Source organism: Somniosus microcephalus, chromosome 17 (assembly GCF_052327205.1).
Source record: "Somniosus microcephalus isolate GS21.2 chromosome 17, FLI_Smic_1.0, whole genome shotgun sequence".
Lineage (NCBI taxonomy): Eukaryota > Metazoa > Chordata > Chondrichthyes > Squaliformes > Somniosidae > Somniosus > Somniosus microcephalus.
Genome location: NC_141003.1, coordinates 32,234,276 through 32,254,016, shown reverse-complemented (window position 1 = coordinate 32,254,016; position 19,741 = coordinate 32,234,276). Strand labels below are relative to the sequence as shown.

General features: G+C 47.0%; 1 protein-coding gene across 2 annotated transcripts in view; it reads left to right on the top strand.

Moving 5' to 3' along the window:
• LOC147105619 (copine-8) overlaps positions 1 to 19,741 on the top strand; it is a 474,554-nt gene that overhangs the window by 314,212 nt on the left and 140,601 nt on the right. For both annotated transcript variants that reach the window (XM_086010162.1, XM_086010161.1), the window contains one exon: positions 18,424 to 18,499. In XM_086010162.1, coding sequence (XP_085866288.1) covers positions 18,424 to 18,499 — 76 coding nt within the window. The remainder of the gene's footprint in view (positions 1 to 18,423; positions 18,500 to 19,741) is intronic.

The following is a 19,741-nucleotide window of genomic DNA, read 5'->3' as shown; positions in this document are numbered from 1 at the left end:
GGGGAGGGAAACACCGGTCTGTGAGAGGGCTGGGGAGGCGAACGGGAACCGTGCGGGTGAGAGCCGGGTGTGGAGAGAGAGACTGCGAGGAGCCGGTCCAGCGGCTGAGCTGTTCTCCACCAACGGGGTACTCAGAGCCGGCAAAACCGAACGTGCGGGAGTGGGTGAGAGACACAGCCGAAAACGGGGTGAGAGACTGCACGAGAGCCAGTCCAGCGGTGAGCTGTTCTCCACCAACGGGGTACCCAGGGCCGGTAGCATCGAACGTGCGGGTGAGAGAGACAGAGCCGGGTACGGAGAGAGAGACTGCGCGAGAGCCAGTCCAGCGGCTGAACTGTCCTCCGCTAACGGGGTGTACCCAGCGCCGGTAGAGCCGTGCGGGCGGGAGGAAAAGACATAGCCGAGTAAGGGGAGCTGTGCGGTAGCCAGCCAGCGGCTGAACCTGTCCGCTGAGGGGGAAGCGTACCCCTTCCACCGGGAAGAAACGCGGGAAGCCGCCATTAGGCGGAGAAGACGCCAGAAGCGGGAAACCGCCATTGAAGTGGGCGGGGCGAGAAAGGTAGAGCGGGAAACCGCCATTTTCGTGGGAAAACCGCCATCTTGATTGACATACCGCCATTGAAGTGGGCGGGGAGAGAAGGAAAGAGCGGGAAACCGCCGATTTTGCGGGAAAACCGCCATCTTAGAAACAAATAAATAAATAAGAAATACTGGTGCTGCTCCCAAGGGAAGAAAGATGCCTAAGCGAGGGAATATTAACGACTTTAATTCTGAAATAGAAGACTGGGCCACGTACGTGGAACGCATAGAGATCTATTGCGAAGCCAACAAAATAGAGGAAGACGACAAGGCGATAACATTGCTAAACTCGATGGGGGCAAAAACATACGGGCTCTTGAAGCATCTAATAGCACCAAATAAACCAGCGGATCAGACCTTCGAAGAGATTGTGGCTGTGCTGAAGGACCACTTGAACCCCACACCACTGATGCTGGCTGAACGATTCAAATTCTACGCAAGAACGCAGAAGAAAGACGAAAGCAATGCGGAATACTTGGTCGAACTGCATAGGCTAGCGAAATACTGCCAGTTCGGAGGGAATCTGACAGAAGCGCTGCGGGACAAGTTCGTATGCGGATTGTCCAAAGAAGGGACGCAGAAGCGACTACTGGAAGAGAATGACCTCACACTGGACAGGGCTGTCCTTATAGCTGCATCGCACGAAGCCGCAGCGAAAGGAACGGCGGAAATGCAACTAAAGGCGGCGGCACTCGGGGTGGACCAAATTACTTCAAGCACAACAAAATGCTACCGTTGTGGGAAGACAACGCATGACCAGAATCAATGCTGGTTTAAGAACCAAGAGTGTAGGAAATGTGGCAAACTGGGTCACATCGCGAAGGTATGCCGGTCCGGGAAAAAGATCAATAATCAAAGGAAGCCACCACCAGAAAAGTACAACAAGGTACACAAGGTGGCTGAGAAGAGTTCAGACGAACAGAATTTAGACTCAGACCCAAACAACCAGGAGCTGGGTAGTCTGAGAATCCACAATGTGGGTAAAGAAACGGATCTACAGGCCATCTGGGTCATACTAAAAATAGCTGGAGTCCAAATAAGAATGGAGCTGGACACTGGATCAGCTCTATCAGTCATCAACCGAAGGGACTACCACCGGCTATTCTCTCACATACCTTTAAGGAATACCAAGTTCGTATTACAGACATACACGGGGCATAACGTATACCCCGTGGGGAAAATAAGAGTCAAGGTGAGAGATAGGGGTAAAGAACACCCAAGAATGAGCTTGTACGTATTACCTGAGGGAGGACCACCACTTCTAGGACGGGAGTGGATTAAGAAAATAGACATGGAATGGCATTACCTAAAAGCCATAATGAGGGAGGACTCGGTGCAAGCTATTAGCTCAGATTCTGAAATGGATGATGATAAGACCAAGTCGAAAACGAAGACAGGCAGAAGGACTTATGGTACCAAGAAGAATAAAGCTGCAGAGCAGAACTCCAGGTTGACAGAGAATTCTGAGCCTGTTCAAGCAAAGGATTCATCCATGACGGAAGAACACCGAGCTCGGACGCAAACTTATGTCAAAGTACGACAACAATTAGAACAGTTGAGTGATCGTCTCGTACAGGAGATGAAAAATATGGAAAAGTTCTGGGACACCGAATGGGGGAACCTGGAAAGACTGCAGAGAGCGACCATAGAGCCATCATGGTCAAATACCAATCACATTCCCCTGATGCTGTTCAGGAACTAGAATATTTACAGAATGAACCAAAGGAAGAGGAATCTTCAGGGAGCCAGGATTTTATTCCAGTTCTTCTTTACGACTCCTTACAAGCAGAGTGTGAGAAGTTGAAAGAACAGTATGAACAGGCCCAGGCTACAATTCAGAAGGGGGTTAACTCGGCAGCCTCCGAAAAGCTAGTTTCAGTAGAAGCATATGAACAACTAAAGGTTGAACATGAGCAAGAAGTCCAAAGGCTGCAGGAAATTCTTGATGAGCTCAAGGCCAAGACAGACTCATCGATAGAAGCTCCATCCATAGATGAGCAATTAGAGGTGAAAATCATGGCAGAGCATGAAAGACAGGATGTCCAAGAACTTATAAAAACATTGAAGGACACCCAAGACAAATATGAGGCGGCAATGTCTGAGGTTCAACAACTTGAAGAACAGATTCAACTGGGAATCCTTGCAGTGGAAGAACAGGACACTGTAAGAATGGTCCCTGAACATGAACTAGAGAGCATCAGGGCGCAACTTTTCCGAGCGCTGAAAGCCAAAGTTCAAGAGGAACGTAAGGTGGAAGTATTGGAGAAAGAGGTGGATGAAATGGAGAAGACTCTGATCCACCGTGTTCCCAGGGAAGAGTTAACGGTCGGCCAACTCCTTCATATGCTGAAGGACAAGACTCTACAAGGGGAACAATCTGAACACGAGCTTCAATCTTCAGGGGGAACGAGTTCGGAGCTCTCAAAAGTCACGGAGATAGCTGAGGTGGCAACACAAATTTTACAAGGATGCCAAAAGTACGTTGAATCACGTCAAGGTGAACAGAAGAAGGTGGAAACCGTTACTTCAGTAGAAGGGTTAAATAGCCTGATAACGCAATTACCGGTGGAAAGGAAGGTATTGAACTCACAAATGAGGTCCGTCGTGAAGGAATGGCAGATAACCCAGGAAGAGCGGGATGAATATGAATGCATGAAGAAGGCTTTTCAAGAAAGATGTTTAGGGAAGGAACCACCGTCAGCTAACGTCCAGACGGGTGAGGAGGAAGAAGAAGTCTCTCTCGCTGGCCTAACTCAGGACGAACCTGAATATTACCATGACCTGTTGAGTGACACTGAATATTATGAGGATGTGGTCTGCCCAGCTTGTGATGAAAACTCTCAAAGTGCTGAAATCCGGATGAAGCACTTAAGGTCTAAGGAACATAGAGAGTTGGTGGCGCTACAGCTGGCAGCTGAGAAAGGAGCTCCGAGAGTTTCAAAAAGGCAGAAAAGAAAAAGAAGAAGCAGAAGATAATAACTGTCTAAAATATTAGCACTTCTACCATTCCAGGCAGGACATTACGAAAGGAGCTAAATTAGTTGAAAAACTAGTAAATGTCAAGACAGCCAGTTGGTTGTCAAAGTCCGCACTGCTGGTTCAACAGGACGAAAGTTCAAGCTGCTACGTCAAGAAAAAGGCTATGGAGGAGTCACGCTAGCCAGGTGAACCGGCTACCCCAAAGAAATGTTGTTCGGAACGAGTCAAGATCAGAGACTGAATCTATGAACTGTTTCCGCAGAGACGGAACCTGTGAACTGTTTCCACCGAGATTATATTTGTAAATAGTTTTATATGACATTGACTCCACCGAGATTATAGCTGTAATTTGTTTTATAGGAAGTTGAAGATATGTATGTTTAACGGGGACTCTGTAAGTAATAAGCTAAAAAGGGAGGATTGTAGTGTATGTACCCGTCTACCTTTAAGGGAACTATTGAATGTAACCGTTCACCTTTAAGGGAACTACTTCAGGTGTGGCACTATTTGTTTGGCTTCTGTATACTGTAATACCGATAGTGACCACACCAGTATATAAGTGTTGTAGCAGGATTTCTGGGGCAGATTCGCCCGGACCTTCGAATAGTAAAGACCTGTTTGTTTGTTACTTCTGAAGTCTGTGTATTTATTAACTGCACAACCCACAGACTTTACAATTAGGACCACTGCTCTTTTTGCTATAAATGACGTGGACTTGGGTATAGGGTGCAAAATTTCAAAGTTTGCAGATGACACAAAGCTTGGAAATGTAGTAAACACTGAGGAGGATGGTAACAGACTTCAGGAGGGCAGGCAGACTGGTGAAATGGGCAGATACATGGCAGATGGAATTTAATGCAGAGAAGTATGAAATGATGAATTTTGGAAGGAAGAATGTGTAGGGGCAATATAAACTAAATGGTACAATTTTAAGGGGGTTGCAGGAACAGAGAAACCTGGGGTTCACATACACAAATCTTTGAAGATGGCAGGACACGTTGATAAGGCTGCTAAAAAATCATACAGGAGCCTTAGCTTTATAAATAGAGGTATAGAGTACAAAAGCAAGGAAGTTATGGTAAACCTTTATAAATCACTGGTGAGATCTCAGCTACAGTATTGTGTCCAATTCTGGGCACCACACTTTAGAAAGGATGTCAAGGCCTTGGAGAGGGTGCAGAGGAGATTTACTAGAATGATATCAGTGAATTCAGTTATGTGGAGAGATTAGAGAAGCTGGGATTGTTGTCCTTAGAGCAAATAAGGTTAAGGGGAGCTTTAATAGAGGTGTTCAAAATTATGAGGTGTTTTGATAGAGTAGGTAGGGAGAAACTGTTTCTACTGGCAGAAGGGTTGGTAACCAGAAGACACAGGTTTAAGATTGGCAAGTAAGCCAGAGGGGAGATGAGGAGAATTTTTTTTTTTTTTAAATATGGGGTGGGGTCTGAATGGGGGGTGGGGGTTGGGCAGGGGGAAGCACTCCTGCTCCTCCTGGCCCACAAGGAGTGCCGTGAAGGCATTTACCTTCTCCCCAAAGCTGTCCTCGCCTCGCTTCAGTTGCCGGGTTTCCCGAGGCCTGGGAAATCCGGCTGCCCTCAGGTTAACTCAGAGGCTGTGAGCCCCATTAACATATTTAATTTGCCAACCCACCTCCTGGGAGTTTGTTGACTGCCCGCCCCTTGTCCTGGCAAGTACAGCCTGGAAGTGGGCGGGTTGGGGTCGAGATTCAGAATTTTTAAATTTTCACCCCCACACCCACTCCCAACCCACCCGTTTTTGTGTGCTAATATTCCGCACTATGACTCTAACTGCACTGGGCGATACCTGACCGTCAGAGGGTGAACTGTTAGCCACTCCAAATCCAAGACACAGTTGTACCTTCCACACTAATTCTAGGTGAGGCAGGGCTGCCTTTGATGCACTGACTGACCAAGCCTCAGTGGTGCTAATGATGCGTACATGACAGGACTGAAGCCAACACTGGAGAAGGGATATATCAAGTCCATAGTATCAATAGCCGAGAACTTCCACAAATCTGTTTGGACTGGCACACGTGTGGCCGAGTGGGACTTCAGTCCGCCACTTTGGCCTCAACATGACCCTGTCCCAAGTTGCATGGACGGTGTCATTAGTGTAATCAAAGTGGGTGACCCACCTGACTGCTCTTGGGGTGGGGGACCAGAGAGGAACAAGATAAAATGTTTTATTATTCTCCACAAGGAACCTTTGACCATTATTTTGAACTTAATATAATCCCTCTTGATTACTTGTGTATATTTACATTTCCAAGCTTCCAGTAAGCCCACGGTGATTGCTTTGCTCTCCCAGTTAAGGTATAACTGTCTGGTCAGCTGTACGGAGGAGCTGCCGGATTTCCTGTCCCACCTACCCCCTCATACAGCAAGCTGTCTGTCAGCTCTCCACTTGTGTCAGCAGCTCACCAATAATTAGCTCTAAGCAATGGAAATAGTTCTGGTCTCCGGTGAAGTTCATCCAGTGGATGGTGCACCTGCTTTGCCCACCTGATGAATGGAGTCACTCGAAAAACGACTGCCACCAGGCAGGGCTTGTGCAGGGCACTGCAGCATTAGAGTTGCATCAGGGTCCTATGTACATCGTAGGGCCCCAATTTGTATAAATTAATGGGGGTCCCAATTATTTTGGGGGCCTATTTCCCAACCCAAAATCACCAGGAATGGGGCCGTAAGTGCCGGAGTGTGATTTTGGTTTTGTGACCGCCCTGTTCTCACTGAAAAACACAGTGCTACCGAGACCAGAATTAGCTCCAAGGTATGTGAAACCATTTAGATGGAACGAAAGCAGTGACTGCGGGACCTGGCACCTACCATCAGTGTGTTCCCCTGCCCATGTTGGCGTGTTCCCCTGCCCATGTTGGCGTGTTCCCCTGCCCATGTTGGCGTGTTCCCCTGCCCATGTTGGCGTGTTCCCCTGCCCATGTTGGCGTGTTCCCCTGCCCATGTTGTGACCAACAATATCATTCAAGAAGCTGCCTCAGACGTCACATACAGGTGATCTTTTCAGCATCATTTACAATGGACACCCCAAAACATGATGCTGCGAGGTACTGAACTCCCAATATGCTGTGCTCCAGAGTGGCAGTTCTTGTGATTCAGGTCATATGAGGAAAGGAAACATTGGAAACCAGCTGCTTTTTCACAGGGATGGAGGGACAACTGGAACTGTTTTTTTCCAGAGTCACATTGGTGGATGATTGAGATCACATCAACCATCTTTTCTCAGCCAGGGATGGTGTATGGTGATGGGACATCTAAGAAAGAAGAGGGGGGAAAAATAACACAAAAAAGAGTCACATTAGCAAAAAGAAAAAGCCATAAATTATTTAAATAATATGAATACAAATGTGACACTAGAAGAATTTTGAAAAAGTCATAAATTGTGAGACTTATAACAGAAATTGAATTTTTGTCTACAGTTTCTCTTGTTTTTGTTTCATTTAAATAGCATTTTAAAACACTTAATTCAAAATTGAGACTATTTAATCGAGCTTACACGGTTATTATAAATCATCATGTTTGCTCGGAGGTGAGATGTCTGCTTTATTACCACAGCACCTCTTTGAAGAAGAAAAAGTATTTTGACTTGTGGGTATCTTAATTACAAAGTTGTTAAGAGATAATGCCCCTCAAGAACACTTCCTATAAAACCAGCATGTCAGGCTGTGGGAAGAAGGTTACATGCTTTTAATCATAAAGTCAATTAAGCTAAAGTTGCTTTGAATTAAGTGTGAATGGAATTTGCACAAATGCCTATCATAGGTTCGGTTGTGTCAAATCTTCCAACCCAAACAATGTACATTTAATGTCTTCATCGACAGTCCGTACGGTTATCTTAATGCCTTTGTGTTTATAGGTTGTAAATATTGTTCATATTGTTTTGCTAATTACCTTTATCTAACGGATTTGCTTTCAAAGCAAGTGTCTGTTCTTCAAAGGAATTATGGCCCCGATTTGAACCCCCCCTGCCCCCGCCACCGCCCCCCCCCTGGGCCTGGCGGAAACCGGGCGAGGGGGACAGTTAAAATTAGGTGAACGACTTGCCCCCTCTGATTCCGCAGCCTTCCCGCCGTGTCCCAATGTTAACCTGCTCCTTTCAGTACCTTTCGAGCAGGACCCCTGTCTGAAGCTGGCGAGGTCCTTCTTCAGATATACATATCAGGACCCGATGTGCTATTTTAGTCAGAGGCCTGAGCCTGGGAGCAGTGATGGCTTCCCTGTCTGGCCAAACCTGCCGGAAGGGTGATTGTGGGCCAGAAGAGCTAAAGCGAAGTTTTTAATTATGATTTTAGGTTTCCTTGTGGGCCAGGAGGAGCACTCCTTCAGGCCCTACAAGGAAGCCTTGGGCCTCCCTTACCCTGGGCATCCTCTCCCTCCCTCCTGGGGATTACTTTTACATAATTCTTATAAAGAGTTTATTCTGTTTTGCTGAAGGACAAGATTACATATTTCTTTGATTACTTCATCTCAAAATCTGTAAGAACAATTCGAAGGAACTTCCCTGACTGGTTTGATTAGCTTTTTGTAAACCATTCTAAACATCTAGGCCTAGAAATTCAGTTGTTTGCGCCAGCCGCTAGCGCCTTAGGAGGAGGAGAAGTGGGGTGCTAAGCGGCTAGCGCCCGGACGCAGCGCGATCTGCGCCTCTCGCGAACTTCAGTTAAGATTTAGCGGCGGCGCAAAACCTTTGCGCGCGCTCAGCTGCGCGCGCAGATCCTGACATCATTTCATGGTGCAACGCCCTTTGTGCGCCCCAAACCGGAAATTCAGTGACGCCGGCCTATTGTGCGCCTGGCGCCCCTAGCGACTGGTAGAGGGGAACGGTTCCCAGTTGCTGCGGGGCGCGGGGGGCGCTAATTAAAGGGGACTCCTCCTGCGGTATAAATGGCAGCCATTTTGCACCACTCCTTCTTTGTGAGAGACGGATCTTTGGAGAGAGACAAAGGTAGAGAGCTTTCTGGTTTGGCTCAACACTCGCACAGGTACTTGTGGCTTCAGGCCACAGCTTTGCACTTGTCTTTAACTTCAGAGTCATAGCATTGATTGGAAACATATAATGGGGGCTGCAATGGGTGGAAACGTTGGGCATCTCCATTGCATTCAAAGGGCTCAGAGACGCCGTGAGAGAGTGCCAGTCATGGCCAGATGGAGAAGGGGCAACAGGCGTCGGCAAAGGAAACCTTACCCACCCAGGGTATACCGCCAGCAGTTCTCATATCTGAACATGTCTGAGGAGCAGTGTGTTCGGAGGCTGCGATTCAGAAGGGCGGTGGTCACTGAGATCTGCCACCTGCTTCGCAGAGATCTGCAGCCACAGCTGAGGAGCAGGACGTCTCTGTCGGTGGCAGTGAAGGTGACGGTGGCTCTCAACTTCTATGCCACCGGCTCCTTCCATTCCGCTACTGGGGACATTTCCAACATCTCCCAGTTTGCAGTACATTGCTGCATCCGCCAGGTGACCAATGCCCTTTTCAGAAGGAGACGTCAGTTCATCTCCTTCCCCATGACCGTTGACAAGCAGCAACAGCGTGCAATGGGCTTTGCAGCATTAGCGGGCTTCCCCGTGGTGCAGGGCGCCATTGACTGCACGCATGTGGCTTTGCGGGCACCTCTAGAGAATGCCGAGGATTACCGCAACCGGAAGGGCTACCATTCGCTCAACGTGCAGTTGGTGTGTGACCACAGGCAGCTCATCCTAGCTGTCAATGCCCGCTTTCCAGGCAGCAGCCACGATGCCTTCATCCTGCGCCAGACTTCTGTGGCAGACATGTTCGAGGCCCAGCCTCACCCATGAGGATGGCTTCTCGGGGACAAAGGCTATCCTTTGTGCACCTTGCTGATGACCCCGCTCCGTGCGCCCAGCACCCCTGCTGAAGAGCGATACAATGACAGCCATCAAGCAACCAGGAACATCATTGAGCAAACAATCAGCATGCTGAAGCAACGGTTCCACTGTCTGGATCGTTCCGGGGGAGCCCTACAGTACTCGCCTGAGCGAGTCTCCCATTTCGTTGTCGTATGCTGCACAACCTGGCTATCCGCAGGACTCGGCCACTGCCAGCAGACATTGGAGGACCACCAGAGGAGGAGGAGGAGGAGGAGGAGGAGGAGGAGGACCAGCACAGGAGGGAGGCAGAAAGTGCAAGGGCCGCCCGTCGGCGGCTTATTGCAAGTCGGTTCTAGGCCCCCTCTCAGGGAATGGCTTGTGCCAATGGCAGAAGATGAGTGTAGCCGCTCCACAAGCCCTCAGCCGAGCAGGGCAACCAGGACTTCCAAAAGAAAGCATGGACAGTGCGATTTAAGATTTTTTTTTACTATGATACCTCTGTGCCCTTCCCACATGACAAACTAATGGAGAGAAACCCCCCCCAAAAACACAAATACACCAGTCTCGGCCTTTACAAGTAAAACAAATATACCAGTCTCGGCCTTTAAATATGAAACAAATACACCAGTCTCGGCCTTTAAATATGAAACAAATACACCAGTCTCGGCCTTTAAATATGAAACAAATACACCAGTCTCGGCCTTTAAATATGAAACAAATACACCAGTCTCAGCTTTTAAATATGAAACAAATACACCAGTCTCGGCCTTTAAATATGAAACAAATACACCAGTCTCGGCCTTTAAATATGAAACAAATACACCAGTCTCAGCCTTTAAATATGAAACAAATACACCAGTCTCAGCTTTTATAAGTAAAACAAAACATTTGGCCACACCTTCTACTTTTTCCCCTGCGAGGGTGATCCGTTTCGCTTCCGTGACTGGCCCCTACCCGCCCTGCAGCTCCTCCTCAATGGGACCCCAGTGGCTGCAGCAAGGCTGGGGAAGGCTGCTGAGGGTCAGATGGTGAGACGGCAGATGCCCTTGGGGGTCGGCCTGGACCAGCTCTGGGCCTGGAGGGGCCAGCTGCTGACTGCTCCAACTCTGCTTGGGCGGCAGCAGTCTGTCCAACAGCTGGTGGCAGCGGCAATGGAGGAGTGACAGTGTTGGCTGCAGGAATGCTGCCAACCTGACAGATCACAGGCACTCCCTGGTCGGCTGATACATTGGCACGCGCACGGGCCAGCACTGCAGCATGCGCAGCAATCTGCTGAGGCACAGACTGCTGGGCTGCTGCGGCACAGCGAGTGCCCCGGCGATGCCTGGCCGATCCAGCAAGTGTGGCAGCAGTTAGTGCCCGTGTGGCCCTGGTCTGTGTCTGCATGACAGCAGCCAGTGAATGCACGGCATGACTGAGCACTTGGCTAGAAGCCGCCTGTGAAGCAGCGAAGTCCTGCTGACTCCTAGCCTGTGCTGCCGTGATGTCCTGCAGACTCCTGGCCTGTGCTGCACTGAATTGTTGCAGACTCCTGGGCTGTGCTGCACTGAATTGTTGCAGACTCCTGGCCTGTGCTGCACTGAATTGTTGCAGACTCCTGGCCTGTGCTGCCCCGAATTCCTGCACACTCCTTGCCAGTGACTCTATGGAGTCAGGCATCCTTGCCACTGCAGCCATGAGCTCAGTGTGCCTGCGCTCAGCCTGGGCGCCCATTTCCGCTAGGAGCCGCACCTCCTCTGCACTCACCGTAGCAGGACTGGAGGCCACACTCACCCTCCGGGGAGAAGGCCGCCGAGCTTCCCCACCCCTCCCGCGTTGCTGCAGCCCGCTGGTCCCCGGAGCTTCACTATCCTCCGACCCTTCCCCCCTTCTCCCCTCCAGGGAAGACGTGTCACCATCATGGCCATGGGCTGCCTCGGCTGAGGGTGTCCCTAATGGGCTGGCTTCCTTTTCCTCCTCCTCTATGTCTGACTCGGACACAGTGCCAGCTTGAGGGGCCGCCTCCTCACCTGGCAAGTCACCATCTGAAAGCAGGGAGGCACAAGAGTTGCTTTAGAGTGAGGACAGGGCGGCAGCGAGGGAGGCATGAGTGCTGCTGTGCACTGCATTGGTTCGATAGTGGCAAAGGATGCTGGTGTGAGGCGCAAGTGGAAAGGGAGAGGTCAAAAAGGTGATGACCTTACCATTGGTGCCCAGAACAGGGTCAGCATCTCCAGTGGCGACGGGGCCACTCAGCCAGCCTGCCATGATCCGCTCCACTCGCTGCTCGAGGTCGCTCAGCTGTTTCAGGTCAGGACGGCCTCCCCCGGTCTGTCGCTGCTGTCTTCTGTTATGCGCCAGCTTGGCCTGCAAGAGAAAGGACCGCCTCTAAGTACAGTGTCAAGCCCTGATCTTGCCCGCACTGCCTCCCATGTTTGATTAGCCCTGACAGTGTCAAGCCCTGATCTTGCCCGCACTGCCTCCCATGGTCGATTAGCCCTGACAGTGTCAAGCCCTGATCTTGCCCGCACTGCCTCCCATGGTCGATTAGCCCTGACAGTGTCAAGCCCTGATCTTGCCCGCACTGCCTCCCATGGTCGAATAGCCCTGACAGTGTCTAAAGTCCTGATTGCGCAAGTGCTTTTCATGACAGTCCCATAGCTGCTGGATGAGGGCTGGCCATTAGGGCTTTCAGACCTGTTTGGCCATAAAGTGAGGTGCACATGCAGGGATGAGGAGGATACTGGAAAGGGTACTCATCCTGACAACCCGAGTGAGGTCGTTGAACTTTTTCCGGCACTGGGTTGGTGTCCTGCCAACCACGCTGTTGGACGTGACCCTGTTTGCCACATCCCTCCATGCTTTCCGATATTCGGCGGGCAGCGGCCTCCTGCCACCCTCAGGGAAGAGGATATGGCGCCTGCGGTCCACTGCGCCAACCAGCAGCCTCAGGTCACCCTCGCCGAAGCGCTGCGCTCTCTCCCTGGCCTTCTCCATTCTCCTGGGCGTGGAGCTGTTCCAGAAGCAGTGTTCAGGCCTTGCCTTAGGGCTGCAGTGTGCAGGGCGTGGCAGCCAAGCAATTCCACCCTCCCCCTTTAAGTGCTGACCGGCGCCTGACTGCCCTCAATGAGCAACTCACCGCACCTGCGCTGCGCCCGCCTTCGGTGTTTGCACTCCGGATCGCCGGCTTAGCGCCTAATGATAGTCGTGCATCGCCTGCTTTAGCGCAGCAGCAACCTCTTGGGGCGATGCAACTGAATATCGGCGAAGGTGGCGCTAAGTTGCGCCGGGCGCAAATGTTAGCGAACGCCATGCTGTAGCGCCCCAAACGTGGCTATACTGAATTTCTAGGCCCTAGTATCGTATTCTATTTTTCAATATCTCCCCAACATTGTTTTCAGTAATTGTACCCATTACATAGTTTAGTCTATTATAAATGTGTCTTGCATGACTGATATTATCCATCTTCTCAATATCTCCATCTATGTACAGGTGACCGGAAACAGGACTCCCCTCAAGTGGAAGAGGAGGCAGAGGAAGAAAATAGTGTCAAATCACCTAATTGCTAGATAATAGCTCCACATTACATGGAAGCCCTTAATATGAGAAGGGCCAAAGCTCATGTACTGTTTGCAGGGATCCCTGAACCTAGATTGGAATTTATCTTCCGGATTGCGCATTTCATGGGTGTCCTCATGGCTGTATCCCAAAGGTTGAGGCAGACATATGCGATTTACCACCACCTCCTCCTCTTCCTACTTCTCCCACTTGGAGGAGACCTGTTCCCAGTCACCTTCAGAATAGATGGAAACATTCAGAAGATGGATATCAGTCATGCAAAATATTTTATAATGGACTGCACTATGAAACCAGTTTATTCACCCTAAAATAGATTGAATGCATGGGGGTCAGGTGCAGGGGCATTAGATTTAGCCAAACCCTGGTATATTATAAATAACAACAGAAAATGCTGGAAAAACTCAGCAGGTCAGGCAACATCTGTGGAGAGAAATTTGAGTTGACGTTTCGGGTTTGACCCTTCTTCAATTATGTTAGTTGCAGACAGTTTTACTTCATGTTGTCTGCAAGTACATGTCTGAGAATCTAAGAAGACAGACAAACTCTGTTGATGAATTTACCAACAAGGGCTTAATCAGGTTAGGATGGGCTATCCCTTGATGGGAAATGTATTTTTGAAGGAAGGGCATAGGTGTTGCTGAAATCTTTGGAATAAAAAATCAGCTGCACATGTATGCAATGACAGGGCTTGTTATTTGGTCAATTGACAGACTACTGCAAAGCATGACACAGTTGCAATCTTTCATGGGATGTCCTGCGGTCCTGTGCATTACACTTTAGAGCTCCCTTTACATACACGGGGGATCCTTTTATGGTTCAGGCTATGCACCAATTGCCCTCCCACCTTGGGAGCCAGGCAGAAGACCACCTTGCAAGAGTTTGCAACCATATGGGGGAGCCTTTAATGGAGAGGTGAGAGTAGCTGCCCTTGGCATCAAGGGAACATTCGACCAAGTATGGCACCAAGGAGCCTTAGCAAGATTGAGGTCAATGCGGGTCAAACAAAAAACCCTCTAGTAGCTAAAAACGTACCTGACACAAAGGAAGATGGTTGCAGTTGTCTAAGGCCAGCCATCACACCACTATAACATTATTGCAGGAGTTCCTCGGGGAAATATCCTCAGTCCAACCTTCTACAGTTGCTTCTCTCCATCATAAGATCAGGGGTGGAGTTGTTTGCCAACAATTCTGTAGAATTTAACTTAGTTCACAGCTCTTTTGTTGATAATGCAGCCCAGATCAACAAGAATGTTGTGGGAACACCATCACCTCCAAGTCACACATCCTGACTTTTACATTGATTGCTGTTCCTTCATCATCACTGGATCAATATCTGGCATTCCCTACCTAACACCATTATGGGATGCCATCACCACAAGGACTTCTGCAGTTTAAGGAGAAGGCCCACAACTACTACCTCAGAGGAACTAGGGTTAGGCGATAAATGTGGCCGTGCCACCTTCACCCGCATACGCATAGGTCCTGGAGACTATCGGAGGGAATTACCCTCTTCATTTTCTGAACATATCTGCAAGCATCTGTAGGATGATCAGATTGGGCCACCAAAGGGTTTCATGGAAACTGAGGTACACCGTGTCATATGGTTTTCCATGGTCTACTTCGTAGACACTTCTTCACATCAAGGATATTGTTCATTTAGCAGCAGCTATGTTTGCATAAAAAATTACTGTTGGGAATGACAATCATATCAGTGGAATTATGCAGCCAGAGGTCATCCTGCAGAGCCTTCCTTTCCCATCCAGTAAACGTTGACCGCCTTTGACCCTGGACCTCACATGGTGGTCACAGAAGTATAATGTACTACAGGACAGTTCCCAGCAGCAGTCTTTCCTGCAGTTGATAGTAGTGACTGATAGTTCCTGACAGAATGGCAGGCCCATGTGGGCTTCGGGCAAGTAGACACGAGAACTCTTTACCTGACATGTCAATTAATTGGAGCCAAGTTTAATAAAGTTACCCCGGAACACTTCCAGACTTACTATTGGGCAAGCCTGTATATGGGGTCAGATAATGCTATGATTCACTATATTAACAAATGGGTGGGAGATGATTCATTCCCACTGTCAAAATGCTATTCCACTAGTATGCTGTTATTTGGGTCATAAGATTACTCTCTTGGCTCAGCATTTAAGCAGGGTAGGTAACATAGTGACAGGCATTCTCAGCCGCCATACAGTTCACCCTTGTGAGTGGAAAATTTACCCAGAGTTTAGTTGAAGACATTTTCAGGAGTTGCGGACATCTGGAGATAGATATGTTTGCTTCAGCTCAAGGACAGAAGCTGTTTTAGTCTGGAGGCTAGATAGTCTTTGTCCCTGGAAATGAAGGTTTTTGTATGCATTCCCTCTGTTTTCCCAGAAGTAGTTCAAAAGATACATGGAGGCGAAGAGAAAGTCATGCTGGCCACTCATTACTAGCTCTGAGACAATGATTTTTAGATACTGTGGGAGGGAGCAGAGGCAGGATCCTCTCTCTTGCAGGATGGATCTGCTTACATAGTGGGGTGGGGGTGGGAGGGAGGAGAGACATTCTGGTTGACGACCTGATTATTTAATAGCATGCCATTATTGTAGATCAGTCATATTTGATATAGGCATTCTGACAGGACAGCCCTTGGATTCATGCATAGTTTTTAACCTGAGGTGGTTTCCCTGGCCCACTTGTGTCAAGAAATTGTTCTGTTGTTTTATCCTGTTAAAAGAATTTGCTGGCAAAATAACAGCGAGTTAAAGGTGCACATTGTTAATTAGTGTGTATAAAATTCAGCAATTTGTGGTGAGGAAGAGACACGCTGTGAGTTGCTGGACGATTTGCGCCGCTCCACCGTTAGTCTTGTGAAAACGGGATCTTGCCGTCAGTCTCCCCGTGAGTTTCAAGAAATTGCTGGATTACGCGATAAATACAAATTAAACTTGCCGCAAGAAGTTAGGGTTGGTATTTCATGATGTAAGAACCCTGTTATTGATTAGATTTGTGTTTCTGCAATGCCACGCAGCTTCGGAGGCTCAGAAAGGGAACCAATTGAAACTGTGGGGTCTCATTTCTGCAGCTACTGAATTGTTCCTAGAAGTTTAATTTTTTTTTAATTTAAACTTTAGTTTTTTTCTTACTTTTCCTTTCCGTCTCTTTTTTCCTTCTCGTTCTCAATCCGATCTGTCTTTCTTTCCCTCTCTTTATTTCTCTTTCTGTATCTAACTTGACTTTAACTCACCCTATTTCCTTCTCTATTGTTAGCTTTGTTTCTTTTTCTATCCTTAAATTTCATTGGTTAAGGAGATAGACTATTGTACCCGTCGTTCACCAAGGTCCCAGATGCCTCATTGATTTATCAATTCGCAGTTCCCGGCAAATTGTGGTGTAAAATTTTTTTGAGCTGAAGGATGAGAAAAAAAAATCCCAAATCTAATGGGGCATGCCAAGAGATGCCCTGCTCCAACAAATTCTGGCCCATTTCCACTACGTAGTTACGTTCAGCCTCTTAAGTTCTGAAGAATGAATCACCACCTTTTTCAGTGACAGTTTCCCATTTAAGTGCAAAAACCAAAATGATCAATTGACTTTGGCAATTTACATTCTAATTTAGATGTTTCATACGGTCAAGTTAGCAAACTTCAGGAAATCCTGAAGTTGCGATCTGTCATTCACAGCTCTGTCACAGGCTGCACTGTACACCGCACCCCCCCGGGCTGGCCATCGGTGTAATCATCCAAATCAGGGAAACTGACGAAAACTTCGGCTCTTCCGCAATAAGTACGCTGTTAAATTTCCCACTAAAAGTTAGACCCAAAGGGATAGGGGTAACTGGGGTTTTAACAGCGTATCAACTGCTAAACAAAGGTTAAGGGCCTGGAAAACGAATTTAAATTTTGTGCAGTATGAAATTTGTCCATTTTAATAAAAAAAAATTATTTTTAAGAAACTTGTCCACCTTTATTTCAGGTTTGTCTTTTCCCCATGTGAGAGCCCCAATCTTTTTTTTGCTCTCTCTAATATTTTTTAAAAAGTTAGAATTTTATGAGCTTACTCTCACTGCCTTGTTCGCTGTCTGTGATAATTCTGCGTTTTGATTGGCTGCTTAGACAGCTTGTTGACGTCACAGCAGCTTGTACAAGGGGATCCCCACGATACTATGCTGATTTGAATTGATTGTTGGAAAACCCGAAGTTCTCAACACAGGGATCGCAAGATCCTTGTGCGAAGCGTACTTCGGGGCCAGCGGCGAACGCCTTCACTTCGCCGATGACCGCAAATTCCAGGCCATTGTTTCTCAAATTCAGAATGACTTGTGAGTGAAAATTCTGTTTATTTAAAACTTTCTGCAGTTCTTCACAACAATAATTGCACTTTGCCTGTAATCAAATAAGAACAGCAGACTGATTTTTGCATATTGAAACCAAAGAATTTACACACACAGGACCACAAATTACACCATAAAGTATGTGAAATTCTCCAAAGTGGATTCCTGTTTGTTTGCTCAATGATCCCCATCTGTTGCAACACAGCTTGAAATCTCTACTGATTGTCATGTTGGCAAATTGAAGCACTTGAAATTGCAAATGGTCTTTTTAACCTCACTTTCTAGCTATTTCCATTACCTTGTTACATACATCACTATAAACCAATATACTTTGTAATTTGATATTACAGAATTATCCATTTTTGCTTTGTATTGACCATTGTTTTGAATGTAATATTCTGACATTGTTAGGTAGTTACATAAACATTTGTTGGAGTCATTATCAATTATGCCATGCAGAGTCTACGAGAATGCATCTAATCTGCATTTGCTACCTGTTTAGAATACACTATTTGCTGCTATTTAAATATATGATTTTGAAAGATGCTCCTAAAAAAAAACCTTGCTTGACAAAATCAAATGGCTCGAGAACACTCGCTATATTGCCATCTTTTATCAAGGTCCACTGGTGCTTTTGTAATACAAGTGCCCAATCCCTACATCATGTATCACAGAATCACAGAAACCCCACAGTGCAGATAGAGGCCATTTCGGCCCATCGAGCCTGCACCGACACATATCCCCCCCCCCGATCCCCGTAACCCCTACACCAACACATATCCCACCCTATCCCCATAACCCCACGTATTTAATCCCCCTCACACTAAGGGTCAATTTATCATAGCCAATCAACCTAACCCGCACATCTTTGGACTGTGGGAGGAAACCGGAGCACCCGGAGAAAACCCACGCAAACACGGGGAGAATGTGCAAACTCCACACAGACAGTCACCCGAGGCCGGAGTTTTTTCATTCGCTTGGCTTCTGAAGCATTTCTTGTCCCCAATTCTTGGCCAACAGTAAATTATTCAGTATGGTTAGTAGTGCTTGTTTGTGTTTATTGGTTGTATGGCTGTTTATGCTATGTGACCAAAAGTTTGACATCACATTGTGTTTTTGATGTGCAGCCATGATTTTATTGGGGAATTCACCACAAATTACAGAGAACTTTCCAGGGGACAGTCACAATTCAATGTGTATGAGGTAAGTTCTTACTTTTTGTTTTCTGATTAAAATAATTGGATTAGACAATTATTATGCTGGTCCCAACCAATTGTGATTTTTATTTTTGCTGTTGGTTAATGTTGAATAATTATGTTGATCGTTAGTATTACAAATAACAACTTTTTGGTACAGGAAAAAGCCATTTCACCCATTAAACACATTCATTTTTGATCAACCCTACATATCTGCCTTCTTACCATAACCTTCAATTCCTCATTTCTCCAGAAAAGCATGCTTAAAATTGCTTGTTCGACCATTTACGCTGTGTACTTCAATAACCTCTGGTAAATTATTTCACACATCTGTTACCATTTTGGATCAAAAGATTTCACCCAATTTCCCTTCTTATTACTAAGTTCCTCAATTTTAATTTCTGTTCTCGGTATTTAAACCCTTTTCCACATTTGCTTCGACCAGCTTCATCAATTCCCTTCATGATCTTGAATGCTTCAGTTAAATCCCCTTGAAATTTCCTCTTCCCTCCCTAAAAATTGCCCAATTTCGTTAACCTTTCCTCGGAACTTATATTCACCATACTTAGCATTATCTTTATTCGTCACCTCTGTGCCCTCTCAAGGCAATGATATCCTTCTTATTCCCCTTTGTTCTTGTGATAATCTTCAGTCTGTGCCCTTTGAAACTGATTCACCAACCAATGGAAACAACCTTTCACAATTTACCCTCTCAAAATATTTTATAATTTTGAAAACCTTGACATCCTCCCTTAACCTTCTCTATTCCAGTGGAAAAAAGCCCCAACTTGAAACAGTCTTGCCTGAGCCTGGTGTTGTTATTGAATCCACCTTATTTACATTGAGCAAGTTCTACACCACTGGAGTGAGAAACTCTGTACAGTTGTTTTGAAAAACTCAGTTTACAACTTTATTTTCCCTGGGCCTTCCTTGGTAACTGGTGAAGCTTAGATAGATTCATCTAGATAGATTTCTTGGTCAGGCCTCACTTGTAATACTGTGTCCAGTTTTGGTCTCCTCACAGGGTGGGTGATATTGAGGCTTTGGAGAGGGTGCAGAGGAGGGCCACTAGACTATTTCCTAGTTTAAAGCATCTTAGTTATCAAGGTAGACTAAAAGAGTTGGGACTCTACACTTTAGAGAAGCGTAGACTTAGAGGTGATCTGATTGAGGTTTATAAGGTAATGAAGGGAATAGATTGTGTTCCAGTTGACAGTTTATTTCAATTAAATAGGTTAGGGGGGGACCA